This window comes from Pezoporus occidentalis, unplaced genomic scaffold (genome assembly GCF_034315485.1).
Source record: "Pezoporus occidentalis ecotype Australia unplaced genomic scaffold, CSIRO_AGI_Poc_V1 ctg10, whole genome shotgun sequence".
In the NCBI taxonomy this organism is placed as follows: domain Eukaryota; kingdom Metazoa; phylum Chordata; class Aves; order Psittaciformes; family Psittacidae; genus Pezoporus; species Pezoporus occidentalis.
The window spans coordinates 4,563,511-4,581,818 of record NW_026912779.1 but is presented as its reverse complement, the minus strand read 5'-3'; the positions used below and the strand labels follow the sequence as shown (position 1 = coordinate 4,581,818).

Genomic DNA, 18,308 nt, shown 5'->3' with positions numbered 1-18,308 from the left:
ACGGTTCCTTTGGTTGCTTCCAGCACCATGGTGGTCAGCTCCCAGTTCTGTCCAGGAAAACCCCATCTGAAAGTTTGAATTGACCTTTTCATTCTTGCTGTACTGAGATGACCAGATGCCTCTCTATGAAGGACAGTATTTCTCTCATAGACTCTGATTCAACTCGCATTCCATCACTCATTTATGATGGATTGGATCTGTGTGTTTTGAGTAAACTTCCACCACTTTGCTGACCGGCTACTGTTGAAGCACTTTCCTATGACTTAGTTAAGTGGAACACTCAGAATAATTCAAATACTAATAAATAGATGATTTAGGCATTACTGCTGTGCATGAATTACCACACACTAGAGGCTGTTTAAAATCACAGAATGGTTTGGGTTGGAAAGGACCTCAAAATCATCCAGTTCCAACCCCTGCCACAGGCAGGGACACCTTCCACTAGAGCAGCTTGCTCCAAGCCCCTGTGTCCAACCTGGCCTTGAACACTGCCAGGGATGGGGCAGCCACAGCTTCTCTGGGCACCCTGTGCCAGCACCTCAGCACCCTCACAGTAAAGAACTTACATACATCTAACATGAGCATCCCAAATACCACCTTACCCCACAGGATTACATCCAGTAGTGATCTCTTCTAGTTCAGGTGTTCACTTTGACTAAACTTCCAGTTCTTGACAAGATTTACAACCACCAGGGTGTGGGGTTCAATCCTTCCCTGTGTGTTTTTACATAACAAGTATTTGCAATTTCAATGCAATAAATAGGCGCACCGGTCATTAACACCTCTGCAGAGGCGGTGGAAATCTGCTGCTCCCAATGTACCTTTATCCTGTTGTCGTTTATGTGCAGCACACACGAAAACGGGAGAAGAGTCATAACCTGAGGGGATAAAAACCGGGGGTTAAGGAGAGGTGCGAGTTCCGACTAAACTGCTTCACACTCACCTACAGCAGCGTAAATCAAGCCCAGTGTGCAGACGAGGACACGAAGCCACAGCACTGTCCCCGGAGAGTACTGCAGCAAAGGGCTTGAGCTGCTGCCGCCTCCCAGCGGGCTCCGCTGCCCCGCGGAGGAGAGGGGCCGGGCCGGGCCGGATGAAGCGGTCCCGCTTCCGCCCAAGGGGCCGCCTCCAGCGGGGCGGAGCGGGCCCCAGCTCCGGCCGGCGCTGCCCGCGGGGATGGACGCGGGGCACCGCGCAGCGCGCTTGGCCGCCGCCTGCCTGCGCACCCCGCTGGACCCGCGCACCCGCGCCCCTGCCGCGCTCTATGAGCGGGAGCCGCCGCCCTCGGCCGCCGCGCAGGTACCGCCGGGCGCGGAAAGCGCCGTTACCGGTAGTGGAGCAGCGGGGGGAGGCGGGGTTAGGGGCTCGCCTTAACCCGCCCTGCACCGGGGCTGCTGCGCCGGAGCCATCGGAGCCTTTGCAGCTCCTGCAGCGGCGTGGCACAGGGCAGAGACAGGCACAGACACCCGGCAGCTGGTCCCGCCTGTGCGGCACCAATCCCTTAATGAGCTTGGAGCGGCCGGGGTTGGGAGAGCGGAGCTAAGAACTGGCGATGGCCAGAGCCGGGAAGAGCTTGGGATCGCTCTGCGGATCGAGGAGGGAGTCGGCAGGTTCATACGCGATGGGCTCGGGAGGAGGCGGATGGTGCCTTTGTAACGGCTGTTGAAACTCGCTTCCTTGGTCGTGTGGCTCATTGTGCGTTAGGGCTCGATGCTGGGGAAGAAAGGTGGTTTGCAGTGAAAACCTGACACAACATAAACGCGATGTTTCGTGGGAAGGTCAGAGCTTATTAAAACATCTCCATGTGGAAAAGCATTGATTTGGGGATAAAGAAACTGCCCGGGATCTTTTTTAAACATGGTGCTTAAGGATAACATAAAGGGAGTGCTTGTATGCAGACAGACCTGGGTTTAATGACTTCTCTAACGTGCAAGCTCTAGAAGTACTTAAAGAACATCCTTGCCTGCACACAGCTGCAAGCTGCCAGACAGCAGTGCAACCATCAGCATCCCTGTTGTTCCACAGCAACTTATGGAAAGGGGAATAAACATTTACACACATGATACCTGATGGCTTCCCTTATGGGAACGGGAGGCAGGGAAGGTTCTGCTGTGGGTCTGTTTGCTTCTAAATTAAGGCTGTCCTAGAGCTGCACAGTGATCAAGGGTAAAATGACACTTTACAACATAGTTAAACTGGATCCTTTTGGGAAATCCTTTAGATTGTATTTCCTGGTGTAAATATAGTGATTACAGGGCAGATTTAGGGATCCTACGTGCTTTAAGTAGGACCTGTAGGATGTAAATTATCATACAATAAAATTACTCCATGTACCTTTGTGTTAACATTTGTATCCTTGTATCTCTCTTTGGCATTACTGCACCATTCATTAGCATAACCAGGCTAAAGCAGTATTAAGAACCTTGTTCTCCCTTGTAACAATCAGAACACTTTGCAAACATCCCTCTCTTGCAGGATGGTTTTGATTTGGATTCAAGCACCAGCAGGGAGCAGCCCCTGGCTCTGAGTGGAGACTGTGACAAGCAGATAGACTTCTCCAAAATGCACCATTCAAACCAAGAGTATTACCTGAAGCTGGAGGAGCTGAAGAACGCGCACTTGGAGACCATGGCTAAACTGGAAAGCATGTATAGGAATAAACTGCATTTGAAAAGAGAGCAACCCCTGGGCACGAAGAGTGCTGCTGCTGGTATGTGCTGCAGGTAAGTCTGGTGGTGAAGGTGTCCCTGCCTGTGCCAGGGGTTGGAACTGGATGAGCTTTAAGGTCCCTTCCAACCCAACCCAGGCTCTGATTGTATGATGAAACGCTTTGCAGAGACCTGTAAACCAGATGTAAACCAGGTTTGTGGGGTTTGTTTCCTGGGGCTGGAAAGTGTTACTCTCCCCATTTCCTCTAAGCAGGTAACATGGAGAAGTTAGTTTTAATAACAGAAATGCTTGTTCACGTTGCTAAAGGGCTGTGAGAGTTACAAGTCTGTGTGCAGCAGAGGCTGGGCAGCATGTTTAATAAAGCACAGTGCCTTTCCTTAAGAAGTGCTGACTTGTTTGTGACCAGCACTGGCTTAAACCTATGATCAGGCCTGAATGCTCCATGTGCTTCTCTTACCCTTTCCTTTCCCCCACCAGCACTGCTGAGTTTTGTTTCTAATGATGATACCTCACAGTGGAAGTTACTGGCTTTGTACCAGTGTTGGACTGACTCAAAACACCTTTTTCTTCCTTTTTTTAAAGGCCAACTTGGGAGAAGAGCTCATATCAGCCTCTACATCTGCACAAATCCTTTTCAGACTCTGACTTAAGCGATCCCTTAAGCTCGAGTGTATCTGAGGGGTCTGACAGAGCCTTTGAAGAAAACGGGAGTGAAACTCCATCATCTGCACTTGCCAAGCAACGGATTGAAACCATGTGGGATGGGTTCTCTGTGGAAGATTACATCCCTCGCACCAAACCCAGCTCACCTGCCTGCAGAACCACGCAGAAGAAACAGAAAGCATGGTCACCCAAAGTGACTGTGCCCAAGCCCTTCCAGATGACTATCAGAGAAGCCAGGAAGAAAGAGCAGAACATCAAGTCGAGGTCACTGGTTGAAATGGAGAATAACTTACTGAAGAAGCAGCTGGAGGAGGAAGCAGAGTGTCAGAAGCAGTTCCGAGCCAACCCGGTGCCCGCTACTGTCTTCCTGCCGCTCTACCACGAGATCGTGCAGCGCAATGAGGAACGCAGGAGGTCTGTGAAAGAGAGGAGCAAACTGCAGCTCTTGGCTTGTCAGAAGCCATTTAAATTCATTGAGCGAGACAAGCAAAGGAATGAGATGAGGAAAATGCAACTGCGAGACCTTTCTGCGCCTGGAAAGAAAACAGGACTGTTCAAAGCAAAACCGGTTCCTAGATGTGTCTATAGCCCGGCTGTTAATGACAGGCTGAAGGAGGAGGAGCTCTACAGGGAGATCAGGATCAGAATGAGAGCTGAGGAGCTGCTGCGTAATTCATCTCTCCCCAACAGCAGGCTGGCTTTAAAGGATGCCAGTAAAAAGAAGCCCAAGTGCAGTGAACCAAAGCAAACCGAGCATAAACCTAGGATCAAATCAAGTGTTCCGGACTTTGAACTGCTGCACCAGAGATTTCAGCAGCGGCTCCTGCAGCAGAAACAAGTGAAGAGCCTGACAGTCTGTGAACCTTTCGGTCTCCTTACTCCATATATCCCCTCAAACAAGGGGAAGATATTGAAGGACATTGAAGAGGATGAAGAGAAGCTGAAGGAAACACGCTGGCCATATGTCTCTCCAAGACGTAAACCCCAGATGAGACATTCAAGGGTGAATTCACATCTTGGAGGATCTAAATCACCAAGAATCACAGAATCCACAAGACGTCGCATACACGCCATAAGGTGACTACTGCAGTGGTGCTCTACGTTGTGTATGTACTTTAAGAGCAGTCTTCTCTTGTATTTCTATATATCATAGAATCATAGAATTATAGAACGGTTTGGGTTGGAAAGGACCTTAAGATCACCCAGTTCCAACCCCCCTGCCATGGGCAGGGACACCTCACACTAAACCATGTCACCCAAGGCTCTGTCCAGCCTGGCCTTGAATGCTGCCAGGGATGGAGCATTCACAACCTCCCTGGGCAACCCATTCCAGTGCCTCATCACCTCACAGTAAAGAACTTCTTCCTTATATCCAATCTAAACTTCCCCTGTTTCAGTTTTAACCCATTACCCCTTGTCCTATCACTATAGTACCTATTGAAGAGTCCCTCCCCAGCATCTTTATAACCCCCCTTCAGATGCTGAAAGCTGCTATGAGGTCTCCACACAGCCTTCTCTTCTCCAGACTGAACAGCCCCAACTTTCTCAGCCTGTCTTCATACAGGAGGTGCTCCAGTCCCCTGATCATCCTCGTGGCCTCCTCTGGACTTGTTCCAACAGTTCCATGTCCTTTTTATGTTGAGGACACCAGAACTGCACACAATACTCCAGGTGAGGTCTCATGAGAGCAGAGTAGAGGGGCAGGATCACCTCCTTCGACCTGCTGGTCACACTCCTTTTGATGCAGCCCAGGATACAGTTGGTTTCTGGGCTGAATATGTAGTGAATTTTTCCATGCAGTGGATATAGAACTTAATGTATATTAATATAAAGGCTTAATTATAATAGACAACTTAAAATACTTAAAAGTAGGACTTAAGATTGTTAAAGAAAGAATAGTGCATTCTTGTCAGCATATGCACAGGAAAGGGATAAATGCCTGCTGCTTCCCAGGATACCCCTGAATCCCTTAAAATGGCACATACCTTGTGTCCTCTTACACCTACCCTGTTTTCACCCTGCTTTCCTCTTTGCCAAAGCTTCCTTTGAAGTCTTGCTCTTGGTTCAAAGTGAATTCAGCCTTAGTTTATGTTTCCACCAGGAGTTCACTTGAGGAAAAGAGGAAGCTGGAAGAACAACAGCAAAGGATCAGAACAAAGCAGAAACAAAGAACAAAAAGCCTCCAGAAACTTGTAACCACTCGGGCTGAGGCCAGTGACCCCCATCAGAGCCTTGCTCAGGTGTCTAAATCCAAATTAAGAACATTCAGGTATCTTGTTGCGTTCCCCTGATCCTGGAGATCTCATTCTACATTGTATGAGAGACATACAATGTAAAATATAACATAGTCCAAGTTTATGTAGTCACACGTTTGCTAAATCATACACTGTACAAGCAGGTAGGAAAGAAGTAGGCAAATGCAGTATTCCAACCAGGAAATGGTTGCCTGTTCTCAGGATTTTGATCTTTATGGAATTACAGATTAGCTCCTGTGTTTCCTCAATGGAGAAATCAAAAGGAAAAGGACCAGTGTAGTTACAGAATACCCTTGCACTGCTGGATTGCCAGGTGTTGGTACAACTTTGGTGCTCGCTGTCTCCTACAGTAATAAATAATTTGTCATCACAGTTCATCACTTTGTCCCAGCAGGACCCCACTTAAGAAGGAAAATTAGAGCAGGAATATTAGTTCAATGTAGCATGGGTATCAGCAGCAAACCAGGAAGCTGCCGGTGCTTAGTGGGAATGGGATCCAAAATTCCCTTTAGTAGAGATAGAGACTGGGAGGCTGTTTCTATAGGACTTGAGGAAAAGTAGCACTCTAGGAATAAACATCAGGGCCTTGTTGGTGTGCTGTAAGCTACCAGTCCGGATGGCTCCAGCTCCCTGATGCTGATCTGACTCCAGAACTGATGCTTGGCCTCGTTTCTGCTTTACATTTCTGCTTCTTGTTCTTTGTAATTCCTAGGAAAAAACCTCCACAAATTAGTCCTGCTTGAACGAGTCTCTAGTGAGGTTTATATCTCTCTTGGCACCATGGCACTGCAGCAGTATCATCCATTTAAGGTGGGGTTGTGTGGTGACAGTGAGAGGTACTGGCTGCTCTGCCTCTGTTGCTTCATGCATAGGCAGGATCCTGGGCAGCGACTGCAAATCCTGATTTCCAGTAAGCAGGCAAACAGCCAGTAACTGACAGTGGTAGGGCAAAACAATACAAGGGTGAATCATGGAATGGTTTGGGTTGGAAGGGACCTCAAGATCATCCAGTTCCAACCCCCTGCCATGGCAAGGGACACCTCACACTCATGAATGATCATGAGATAGGCCTGATTATGAGATTTATAGCTTAGATTAGCAACTCTTAACTCTCATAACTAAACCTTAAGACATTTAGAATATGGTTGAAGCCAGAGATCTGTCTGAGATGCAGGTGGAGGTAAGGGCTGTAGGCAAAGCACACATGGGCAGAAGCACAACTTACACATGGTCCTGGGCAGCAGAGATGCAGTGGTAGAGATGCAGGTCAAAGAGGGCAGTGCCTTCTGACTATTTGGGTAGAGTCAGAGCTCAAACACTATTGCTTTTGTAATGCAACCAGTAGATACTGTTAATAAGAGGAGCTTTCTAATGTCATTGTCCTTGGGTAGATGATCTGCTGACTGTAGGACAGAAGCAGAAAGCAAGCTGAGTTACAGTAGCAGGGTGGAGGATCAAGAGGAATAGTGGGTGTGTTTACAAGATGTGATTCGAGTTCATTCAACAGCAAACTTCAACATTAAAGTCTTCAGCTTAATCAGATTTTGTGCGTATTGTAACACACTCGTGCTGAGTTCTTGTCTGCACATAAAATTATGCTGTTACAAAGCAAGATTACTTCCCTGGTGCTGATGCATTAAGGCTGGTACAAGTGCTTAACTTGATAGTGCTTATTTCAGCATAGGCTGGGTAATAGGGTACATTATTGTAAGTGCTCTTCTAACACATAATTAGGTTTGTAGAGAGCCGCCTGAGAGCGAGCAAGGAGCAACAATGAAGTTCACTCCCTCCACGTGGTGAATAACTTGCTTTACTGCACAGCTACTGTGCATTGCAGGAGTTCGGAGGATAGTAAGGGAAGGAGGCAGGAGGAGACACAAGTGTAAATGTGCCAGAGCTCTCATGCCTGACCTTAAGTGACTTGGTAATGCTGGAGCTGGCCCAGTACAGAGGCAATACCACAATGAGGTGTCTGTGTCGCACACGGAGGATTAGAGCCCATTACGTGGATTATCTGGTGCTTGCTATGATCTGAGATATTTCCTCATCCTGCTGTAACGCCTGGGACCTTGACAAGCCAACTAGGAAAACAGTGTCCTATGATGGCACTGCCACAGGGTGCCCAGAGAAGCTGTGGCTGCCCCATCCCTGGCAGTGTTCAAGGCCAGGTTGGACACAGGGGCTTGGAGCAAGCTGCTCTAGTGGAAGGTGTCCCTGCCTGTGGCAGGGGTTGGAACTGGGTGAGCTTTAAGGTCCCTTCCAACCCACACCATTCCATGATTCTGTGATCCAGAATGTGGCCACCCCTCTTGTGAGACAGACTGGAGAACTAGCAAGATTCTTATCATCAAACTTTTACCTTAAAGTGCTGATTTTTATTTAATGATATTAATTTCCTATGTGTATTCTACTCAATACTGCTTAGAACAAGCAGAATATCTGTATGAAATCAGCGTTTAAAAAACTAAGTGTCCTAAATAACCCTAAGAATCCAAACTCAGGCAAACTATTTAAGCTCAGTGGCTAGGACCTCTCTCTGCTTCTCCAAAGTGACAGTTTCCCAGCCAGTTTTATTCAGTGCTTACAGACAGGCAATTGCTGTGAAATGAGACAATAACCTCAGAGCCTGTAACCACTGTAAACTAATTTACTCTTGATACATCTTTAAGTAGGAGATTATTGGGTTTGTTAGGAGCAGTTTAACTGCGGCAGGAAATGACTTCTTGTATTATAAATTACTTATCATTTCTCTTGTCCTCTGTTTCCCGTAGGAATTATGAGAAGCAGAGAATGCAAGAATATCTGCAAGAGTTGCAAGAAATGGAAGAAAGAGTAAAACAAAGGCCATTGCTTTTCGAAAGAGTCGCTCAGGTTGTCTTGCTTCTGTGTTACTTCTTACCTTCAGATGCTGCATAAGACATTTGTAATCAGACATTTTCAGAAGATAGCTTGAATACAGCTTTCAGGCCAATATTTGTCCATTCTAACCATATAAATACTGCTAATTTTTGGGACTAGATATTCATGGCATGCTTGCACAGGGAACAGGGATGGCTGTAGTAAACGTTGTCCAAATCAGTCACAACATGAGTTACAACATGAGTGACAGGACAAGGGGTAACAGGCTCAAACTTAAACAGGGGAAGTTTAGAATGGATATAAGGAAGAAGTTCTTTACTGTAAAGGTGGTGAGGCACTGGAATGGGTTGCCCAGGGAAGTGGTGAATGCTCCATCCCTGGCGGTGTTCAAGGCCAGGTTGGACAGAGCCTTGGGTGACATGGTTTAGTGTGAGGTGTCCCTGCCCATAGCAGGGGGGTTGGAACTGAATGATCTTAAGGTCCTTTCCAACCCTAACTGTTCTATGATTCTATGAGTAATTTTAAACACAAGAAAGAGTTACAGCAAAAAAATGTAAGAGGTTTAAGCTGGGAAAGAAGTGATAAGAAAATTCAAGTGTCTACTATAAAGCTCAGCTGCAGTATGTATTATTCTCTCTCCATTTCATTACAAACACATGCTGGTGGTGTGGTCCCTGACCTGTTTCCAGACCCAGAGGGGCAGCAAGTCATAGATCACTGGTTCCCTGGTTCCTTGTCTGTGTGGGTTTCCTGGGTGTGGGGCAGGAGCATCCATGTAGGTTGTAGGACAAGTTCTTACTCAGATCTTACCTGGTGGAAGAGAATTTACACCCTCAGTGCCAGAAGGCAGAGATGCACAACTGTGTAATCTGTTAAATAGCAGGTAAGAAGGTGAATACTGCTTTTTTAGGGCAATTCTACATGGCCACATCCTCCTCCTCCTCTCTCAAGAGCTATATACAGAACACAGAGCTCTTCATTAGCCAGTGGGAACAGGGAGCAAACCAGCTCTGAACTAGTACAGAAAAGGAAAGTTTGGTGTGAAGTTTAAGTATTGTTTTGCCATTCTCACCTGCATTGAATAATCATTCCACTTGCCAGATGCAATGAATGAAATGGAATATTACTATCAATAAAGTATCAAAAGACAGGCATTGAATGCATTTAGATAACACATAACCATTGTGGTTTGCCTACAGAAAAATGCCAGAATAGCTGCAGAAAAGCATTATTCCAACAAACTGAGAGCGCTGGGGATATGCCCAGAGTTTGTGTCAAGGAAAGGACAAACAACCAAATTGCCACAATATTCCAGTATTGAAGATTTTAATTACTCCACTGATGCCAGAGAAAGGTAGAGATTAATGAAGGATCCCCCCCATACCTAGTAATTAGTAATTTTTGATGTGTAGGTTTCTTTGTCTTACTTATTTGAAGTATTTCCCATGTAAATGCCTGACTGTAGTTAGCATTAGTATGTACTTTGTTGTTTTACCTGAATTAAATGTGATCTCATAAAACACGGGAGAGCACTGGATATGGTTTGAAATGCCCTTCAAAGAAAACTGAAGGAAAACCTTTATTTGTTCCTGTCACCAAAAACTGTGGCAGGTTGCTAGTAAGTCACTTCATTCTGCATTACCTTCACTGAATTGTGAAAGTAAGTCTTGTAAACCCCACTTTTCAATATCCATTAGGTATTATGATTCCAAAGAAAGCAGAAATGAAAGAATTGAATATCTATAAGCAATACTGTTGAGTTATTTTCAAGCATAACAGCAGTCTCCAGTGTCCCCCCCTTCCCTTCTCCTTCCCCATTTCCACCCCAGCCAAGGCTGCCAGGATGTGTCCTACGTTGCCTGCAGGTAGTTGAAAACCTGCTGGAGAGCATCTTACCTGCAAGTAAAATCACACGTGCAAATTGTCTTTTCAGAGCCATCAGGGATGAAGTGAAGGAAAGGGAGTCCTTTGAGGCTGACAGCAGTGGGTCTGAGCAGTCCTGGGAGGAAGAGGAGGAGGAGAAGAGAAAAGGTGTCACAACTCCCATCCAGGATGGCCAGTGCAGTGAGCTGGAGGATGAGGAAGAGGCAAGAGCCAGCCCTTATGTCCATCAGCCTTGCCATGCAGCTGAGTTGAGCCCCACCTCTGACCAGCACCGTGAAGAAGAAGAGGAGGAGGAGAAAGAGGAGGGGGAGGAGGAAGATGAAGCACAAGCAAAAGCAGGCCGGTCACTTAGCCATTCCCAGGCAGAGGAGGAGGATGAGCAGTCAAGACCCAGCTCTCGGTCTGATCAGCCCCATGAGTGTGAAGAGGAAGGTCAGTCTGACCCTGAAGCTGAGGGTGCTTTTGGCTATGAGGATGAGGAGTATGAAAATGATGACTCAGAAGAGAAACCCAGCGATGATGAAGCTGACTGAATGAAGGCAAGCAGATGGCCTGAGGCTCAGGAACCTATTTCATTGCTGGCAGTGGAATAGACACCAAACAAAAACTTGCTACATTTCTACTGTTACAAAATGCTGTGAATTTAAAACTTTCCAGTCTTTCCAGTGCAGAAATTTTGTCTATTTTCCAGTAGGAAAGATCCAGTTTGGAATTTCCACCAAAAAAAAGAATTTACTTTTATATTAATCTTATTTATTCTAGTCTCGTGTGATATCAGTTTGTAAGATGAACTGCAACCCCTGTTTAATAACAACAGCTTGCATGCTGCATTGGTAAGTACTGAGGTCTTCTGCCCAGCTCTTTCTACATGCTGGCAGAGGCAGGTAAGATTTTGGAGCAGTGATTTGCCATCATCAGTGTCTCCTGGTCTCATGCAAACGTTTCAGTGCTTGTGGGGTGCATTCATGCCATGTCTTGTAGGATGGCAATGAATAGACAAGGGTTTGTTGTGCGAGACCTCAGAGTGGTTTTGGCAGAGCAGCTGTGAGGAGCACAATGTGTGCAGTTAGACCATATGGCCAAGTGACTCTGTTCAGTTCCTCCCTCTTCTTCCCCTGGGGTTTGTCTTCTGCCCACTTAAGTGAGCTGAACTGTGACAGGAAATGAGGTGCTTCATCAGCTCAACTACTTTGTCTATCTAAAATATAGGGAGTTGCTCTCCCTATAGTGGAAAAGATGCCTCGAATACATGACAGGGACCGCTTAAAACTTCACAGAGATTTTGAAGGCTTACAGACAAGTAGAAGAGTGGCTCAGTAGAGCAAGTGACACTGCAGATCTCGTATGTGTCATGTAACCAGCCCCCAAACTGCTCTTTCAACTCCATTTTAATTTGAAGAGCTCAAATCATGATCTTGTAAAATCATTCTTCATAAATGCTGGCAATCTTCAAAGGTCTTTATTGAGGCAGGAAATATACACTGTAAAGAGAGAATCTTATTAAGTCAGGTAAAAATGTACCCCAACAGCTCTAGTTAATGGAAGTAGGGAAAGAAGGGCTTTAGGACCTTTTCCTACACTCTTGCCACTCAGGACTTCAGCTACTACTTCTATTCAGAAAATAGAAGGTTTGGGGTTTGGATTTGATTGTCTTTCATTTAGTTTCTTCCATGCTGTATTGAATGTAGCATGGAAATTGCTGAATTCTGTTGTTGTTTCTTCCTCCTGGCTTTAAGAAGCTGTGTAATGATGTTTGGAAGTTTAACATGACTACTTGTATTCATTTTTGAAGTGTGAGCATAACAAACAGAAACTTGAAATTTGTTTCTTAAATAAAAAAAGCCATTTTATGTATGTCATGCATGACAATATCGATCACTACTTTGGGAGGAAGATGACAGTTTATAATCCCTAGTTATACCTGAGGAACCCTACAATACAAACTCAAGGCTGGTTTGCTTGTGCTTGTCAGTATTCTATAATCCTGAAGAGCTGTACAATATGTTGTTGAATTCATGGTCATGTATAACTGCTACTTGTCTCCTTAGGAACAAAGTTCTCTTGGAGGAAGGCAGAGGAGCTCTAAAGCATGTTTTGCTCAATGATTATTTGAAGAGATTTCAAATCAGAAAAGACTCAAACCATTTCTAAGGTCTGGCAGCACTCAAATGTTCTAAAAGAATGAATCTAAAACTGTTGAACTGTTAAGATAGAGATTAAAAATATTGCTAGAAACTCCTTGAAGCGAAATGAAGCAGCAAAACCAAAGGTTTATGTAAGGTTTTAGAAGAACGGAACCTGTGTATAATTTAGATTGAGCTTTTTGATGAATTTTTACTATGTTAACCTTAATAATAACAGAATTCATGAATACTGATAAAGAAAGAATTATAGAATAGTTAGGGTTGGAAAAGAACTTAAGATCATTTAGTTCCAACCCCCCTTCCATGGGCAGGGACACCTCACAGTAAACCATGTCACCCAAGGCTCTGTCCAACCTGGCCTTGAACAACATGCTGAAGGATCTTATGACAATGACAGAACAGGAGCTATAGTTCAGTTTTAATAATTGCAGATAAATGCAGGTGAGGGTAAAAAAAAAAAAAAAATTATCTTTCTATATTATATAATACTATACACTGAAAAAAAAGCAATTCCATCTCAAACACTGCATGAGCCCTGGTCCTCCCATCTCCAAAGGGATTTATTGTGTAAGTGGAAGAAGGCAACATGAATGAGCAAAGATAAAGAATAGGTTTCATATGCCAAGCAGGTAGTTTGGGGTTTTGTATGACAATATATACAAGGATTCTTTAATTTGGGAAAGATTAAACTGTGAGATGTTAAAGGAACCATTTATGGAGATCACTTTGAGCAGAGATTTTTCAAAGGGGAAGAATAATGAAATTTAGGTTAAAAAATGCTGCTCAGAAATTGCATTACAAACGAGAAGGGGATGAGCTTTCCAACAAGGCATTCAAGAGGAAAGGAATAGCAAAGAAAAATCACAGATGACAGAACACAAATGGGGGAGGAGTGGTCAGGATGAATTAAACCTCTTCAAACAAAGAACGAGGCACATACATACACCACTCTGGCACAAAATGAACAGTAGCCCAGCCTAAAACCCAAGTCATTATTTGACCTTTGGGTTTTGTTGTGGGGATTTTGCTTGGGTTTTTAGCAAAGAGGATGATTTAAAATGTAGAGAAAACAGGAAGGAAAAGGATGATGGCACTGCAATGAAAATGGTTATATTTAAAGAAACAACATGAAAATCCAAATCCAGGTAAGAGATTTTTGCAAATGACCAAGAAGCAGAGTAGTACCATGGAAATGAGAACAGAAACTGTAGCACATGGAGTCATTTGAATGTCATTCGATTCACAAAAGATGATCTAATAGAAGCATTTTAAGTCAAGAAGCTCATTAAGTGGGAAATGCGGGTGGGTTATGCATTGAGGGAAGGTACTTAGCAGGAGGGAGATGAACAGAGAAGTTTCTCACAGCGTACTGAATATTCTGGCTTTAATGTTTTAATCAGCAGCCACAGCACAGATGTAGAAACCTGTGCAGAAATTTGCAAAGAAAATGAGAAAGGTGTATCCAAAAAATGCAAGAATGACAGCTCTTTAATGGGAATTCAACACCTGAAGCTGCAAGGAGAAAGCCCCGAGTGACTTGCTGAGCAACAGATATTGTACCCCAAAATGTGATCATAAATGAGGCCATGGCATGGAAGGATATGGCAGGATATTTGCAGCAGCATTGGAAGAACACTGCTTTTAAATCCACAAACACTGCAGATCCCATTCTGGGTTCCTAAAGGATTCTCATGGCACTGGATGTGAGCAGCAGCCTTGCTTGTACCTGCTCACATCAACCACAGGTTCCCACTGAGATAAGCTGTAGCCGTATCCATCATGGTGGAGGTCAATGTTACAGGCAGTCTGAAGGGTGAGCATTAGCTCGTGGCTGCAAGGCACTGGCTTGCAAGTGTGTGTGATTGGTAGGGGATACACATCCCAGGAAAGGGACACAGATTCTGGAAGTTTAATGCTCACAGTTGCTATGGAAAGGCTCTAATATCTGGTAAGCCAAGGCTGGAAATGGTTGTAAGGTTGTAGGACCTACACTGTAATAAGCCATCTGCTTTTACTGAAGTTTAGAGACACTATATGATTTTAGCAGCAGCAAATTCCACAGGAAAGGGGGTATCACTGCCAAGTGAACCAAATACAAGTACAAAGCCCACAAAGAAGGAAAAATGACTTTAAGTTGCAGCCAGATGCAGTGCCCCGTGTGAGCGTTCAGCACCCACACCCATCTGCCTTGCACTGAATGCAGTCCTGGAATGTCAATATTGACAAGTTGTATATATAAAGCGTGTTTATAGCTGTTTCTAACTCTATACCTATCTATGTAATTACATATATTTCTGTGTTTTGAAGAAGCCAGAAGGTTTAGATATTGTGGGCTTTGTGGGTGTAATGCAACGTTGCGGTATTGCTGAGGGAAGCCAGGGACAACTTTGAAAGCCAGCATGAAAAGTGCCACCTCAACACTTCTGAAAACAGTGTCCAGCTTTGAGGAACAGGCTCTAAAAGCACAACACCCAGCTGGAGATGCCAGTGAGTCTCTATGGGAGCAGGGAGAGTTGCTGCTGTGGGACTGTTCTGTAACACCTTTAGCTTTGCCATACAGAGGGGTGTTTCTGTCTTATAGGTAAATGTTGGTTGCCCTCCAAATTTACCTGTATCTCAAGTGTCCTTTGTATGTGTGATACCACTTTCTCTAGAAATCATCTTCTCAAGTACATTGTGACCGTAACAGCAAGCTGGAGGTTATGTTCGCTTTTCCTTTAAGGGGAAAATGATTGCATCAACAACTTCAAATGAACAGAATAACCAAAACATGACCAACTTTCTGAAGAAAACGTTTAAAGTCATCGCTGGTTTTAAAGTCATTATAGCCCCATTTAGAATCCTCAGGCTGCTGGGATGGCAGAAAGCAAAATATGTGCCTGAGCTTAACAAATAATAGGCACTGTACAGATCAAAATGTGTATTACAATATGTACCTGAAAGTGTGTTTACACAGTTGCCAGCAAATTTGAGACATCAGGTATGTATTCAAAATAGATGTGGCTAGGAATACATATCAGTTCATTATGACAAGAACTGGCAGCTGTGTGCTTACAAATGTTAACATGCAGGTGAAATCAGGCATGGTTTGAGATCTGCTGTCCTCACCCTTCAGTGGAATCTCAGCCTTACATCTCTGGTTGTGGATTTTGATAATTATTTGGCTTTAGGGGGAAAAAAAGCCTTTGCATGTTCCAGCAAAACTCAAATTGCTTCTTTCTTCACTAGGAATTTCAGGTATTTGAGGAATGTCAGAGCAAACTAAGACTTACATAGTACCAGAAATATTCCGATCCCGACTGTATACTAAAAAAGCCTAGCAGTCAGATGAAGCAGCAGAGAAATCAGGGCTCACAAGTAAGGCAAACTGCACAAATAAGAGGAAAGTTGTAGGACATGAGATAGTGCTTTAGATGTTAGGGTTGTATTAAGGAATAACAGCATTAAGAGCTTCCACTGTGCTAAGTGTGCAGGAACACACAGAACTAAACCTCCAATCCAGTCTTACCAGGCAACTCTGCATGTTTCAGAGGAAGCACATCATGTTTGCTCACAGAGTAAAGCCTTTCATAACCAGCTGAAACAGCTTCTTGTGCCCATAGAACGCAAGCTCTGCCCTCCACCATCCTTTTCTTTTCCTCCTTGTTTTTCAGACCCTTTCACTGTGCCAAAACAGCCCAGCCAAAAGGAGAGGGTGAGGTTAGGAGATGACAGGGACAAGCAGGACTTCACCCTTTTAGTGCTGGTCAGTGACTGTCGGTGTCTCACACAACTGCATCCCAGGATTAGCCATATGAGAAGATCCCCTGCATGCTCAAGTGTCTGTAGTACAGAGAAGGCAGATGTTTATGGAAAAGAAATGCTGTTACTTTCTGATATTTAAGACTGTAAATGAGGCCATATTTAATTTCATGAACACAAAGGGTACTGTGGAAGCCAGTTGTCAACAGGACTAAAATCAAGCATATTTACAGTTGCACAGCCCGATGTTTGCTACTAATAGTTAGAGCTTACTAACAATAAGCCGATTACTAACAATAGGCAGGTTAACAATAAGAAGGTAAGATTAAACAGGTTACCAATTAACAGTAAGTAACCACTCTCCTAACAAACACAGCTAAGAAACCCCAGCTGCCAGCATAATAAACTGCTACAAACCATCCCATTACCGCGTTACTCAGATCATCACTCTGTTCTCAGACATAGCCTTCCACACATAGAGATGCACACAGTTCTCATGGAGGGCTTCTGTTAACTTGCTACACTTCGTAAAGTGTATTTCGGTTCATCTTGCATTTTCTAAAATGGATGAGAGATACCAAATTACATTTGTAGTTAAGTAGAAAAGCAAACAAAGCAAAATCAGCTCCTAGAGCTGTTAATGTGGGTCTCGTTCTGATTAAGTTCTGCTCTGGGGAGCTCAGTCCAGTAACACCTTTATCCCTGAAGGTCCTGGAATTGCCAAGGGGACCATCACAGCTTAGTCTCAGATCTAATACTGAAGGGGCCACACAAACAGTGAGGTGTGAGTTAACATATTGCTTAACAATCACCAATTTGGGGGTTTGAACTCCAAGAGTTGGCCAAGGACAGAAGCAACTCTACATATTACACAGCAGAATCTCAGCACGAAGTGCCTGGGCTGGTCTGACTGGCACAAAGCACCTGCTTATCACTCCACTGCAAAATATAGCCATTATTAAACCTCACCTATCAATGGGTTGATAGAGCTTGTGGTAATGCACAACTGTGATGCTTCCCAAGGCAGGCAGACCAGAAGCATGTGAATGTCAGAAAGGAGATACTGAGCAATTAAAGCTTAAAATAAAACTCAGAAAATTGCCAAGTTGCCCACTTCAAAGACTAGAAAATACTGTTATTTCCTTTAAATCCCTGTCCATTTCATCTCCTCAGTGAGAACTTCCCAGATCCCTTGCTTGGTAACCAGATTCATACATTATTCCTGGGTGAAACCTTCCTTCTCCTCTGTTACCTACTCTGTTAATGCTAATTTAATTCAGGCCTAGGAGGCTGAGGCTGAGTTTAACTCTCCTTGTGTAGCTGGGTGGGTACCTTTTGCCTGCTCCAGCTTGTTTCTAACACTGAGAACTAGTACACTGCTTTTGTAGCACACAGGCCCTCCTGTTCACACAGGTCCCTTTCCTCCCTTTCGCACTCCACGCTGCACAGAGATAACCTTCAGCTTTAAACCAGCTAAACAGCTTCTGAAAGGGGTATCCAGAATTTTCTAATTGATCCTAATAGCTAGAGCTGCTGTGTACAGCCTGGATAATATAAGTGCATGCATAAAATAGTGAAGCTGTTTAAAAGAGAGGCAGCCAGGTTGCACTGCTGCTTTCAGAAGCCAGTAATCACCAAATACATGGCAACAGTATTGAGTCTGTTCTGGAAGAATGAAGCTGTCTCAGTGATTGGACATGTTTCTGAACACGGGCAAAGATGCTTCTACAATGTGCATACCTGACCCTACATCCATCCAGTGGTCCCTCCTGGGAAGCTGGTGGTCTCCTTGAACTCTCATGAGCAGCTGAGGCCAAGCTACATGAGAGAGACTCTTCCTCAAGGGCTTTCTGCAGCTCATCCACCTTCTCCAGAAACAAACTCTTCTCTGTTCTTACTAGTCAAACAAGAGGTGCTAATACATTAACACAGTAAAGAAAACACTATACACCAAGGTTGTCATTTCTGAAGTTAGAGAGCACAGGGATCTTGCACAATTATGCCACTTCACATTGGCTGAAGACATCATTATTTCCAAATGGGATTACCTAAAGAATACTCACAATCATTGGCACATTCAGCATTGCTGAGG

The 18,308-nt window shown here is 44.4% G+C and overlaps 1 protein-coding gene and 1 long non-coding RNA gene across 5 annotated transcripts in view; one reads left to right on the top strand and one right to left on the bottom strand.

Moving 5' to 3' along the window:
• The first annotated feature begins 1,169 nt into the window (after positions 1–1,169).
• Positions 1,170–12,643, top strand: FAM161A (FAM161 centrosomal protein A). Of its 2 annotated transcripts, XM_062609929.1 has the most exons (7): positions 1,170–1,299; positions 2,476–2,723; positions 3,253–4,410; positions 5,435–5,602; positions 8,360–8,459; positions 9,647–9,801; positions 10,381–12,643. In XM_062609929.1, the coding sequence occupies exons 1-7, from the start codon at positions 1,177–1,179 to the stop codon at positions 10,862–10,864; spliced, it is 2,436 nt and encodes an 811-aa protein (XP_062465913.1). In that variant the 5' UTR covers positions 1,170–1,176; the 3' UTR covers positions 10,865–12,643. The 2 variants fall into 2 exon arrangements, with proteins under 2 accessions (XP_062465913.1, XP_062465903.1); XM_062609919.1 differs by lacking the exons at positions 1,170–1,299; positions 5,435–5,602 and having other exon boundaries at positions 1,587–2,723.
• LOC134159221 (uncharacterized) overlaps positions 4,337–18,308 on the bottom strand; it is a 52,804-nt gene continuing 38,832 nt past the window's right edge. For 2 of the 3 annotated variants that reach the window (XR_009963077.1, XR_009963075.1), the window contains 3 exons: positions 9,127–9,257; positions 6,197–6,296; positions 5,118–5,459 (listed from right to left, as the gene is read on the bottom strand). This is a non-coding gene — a long non-coding RNA (uncharacterized LOC134159221). Of the gene's footprint in view, positions 4,474–5,117; positions 5,460–6,196; positions 6,297–9,126; positions 9,258–18,308 lie in introns of those variants that run through there. The other variant, XR_009963076.1, reaches the window with a different exon arrangement.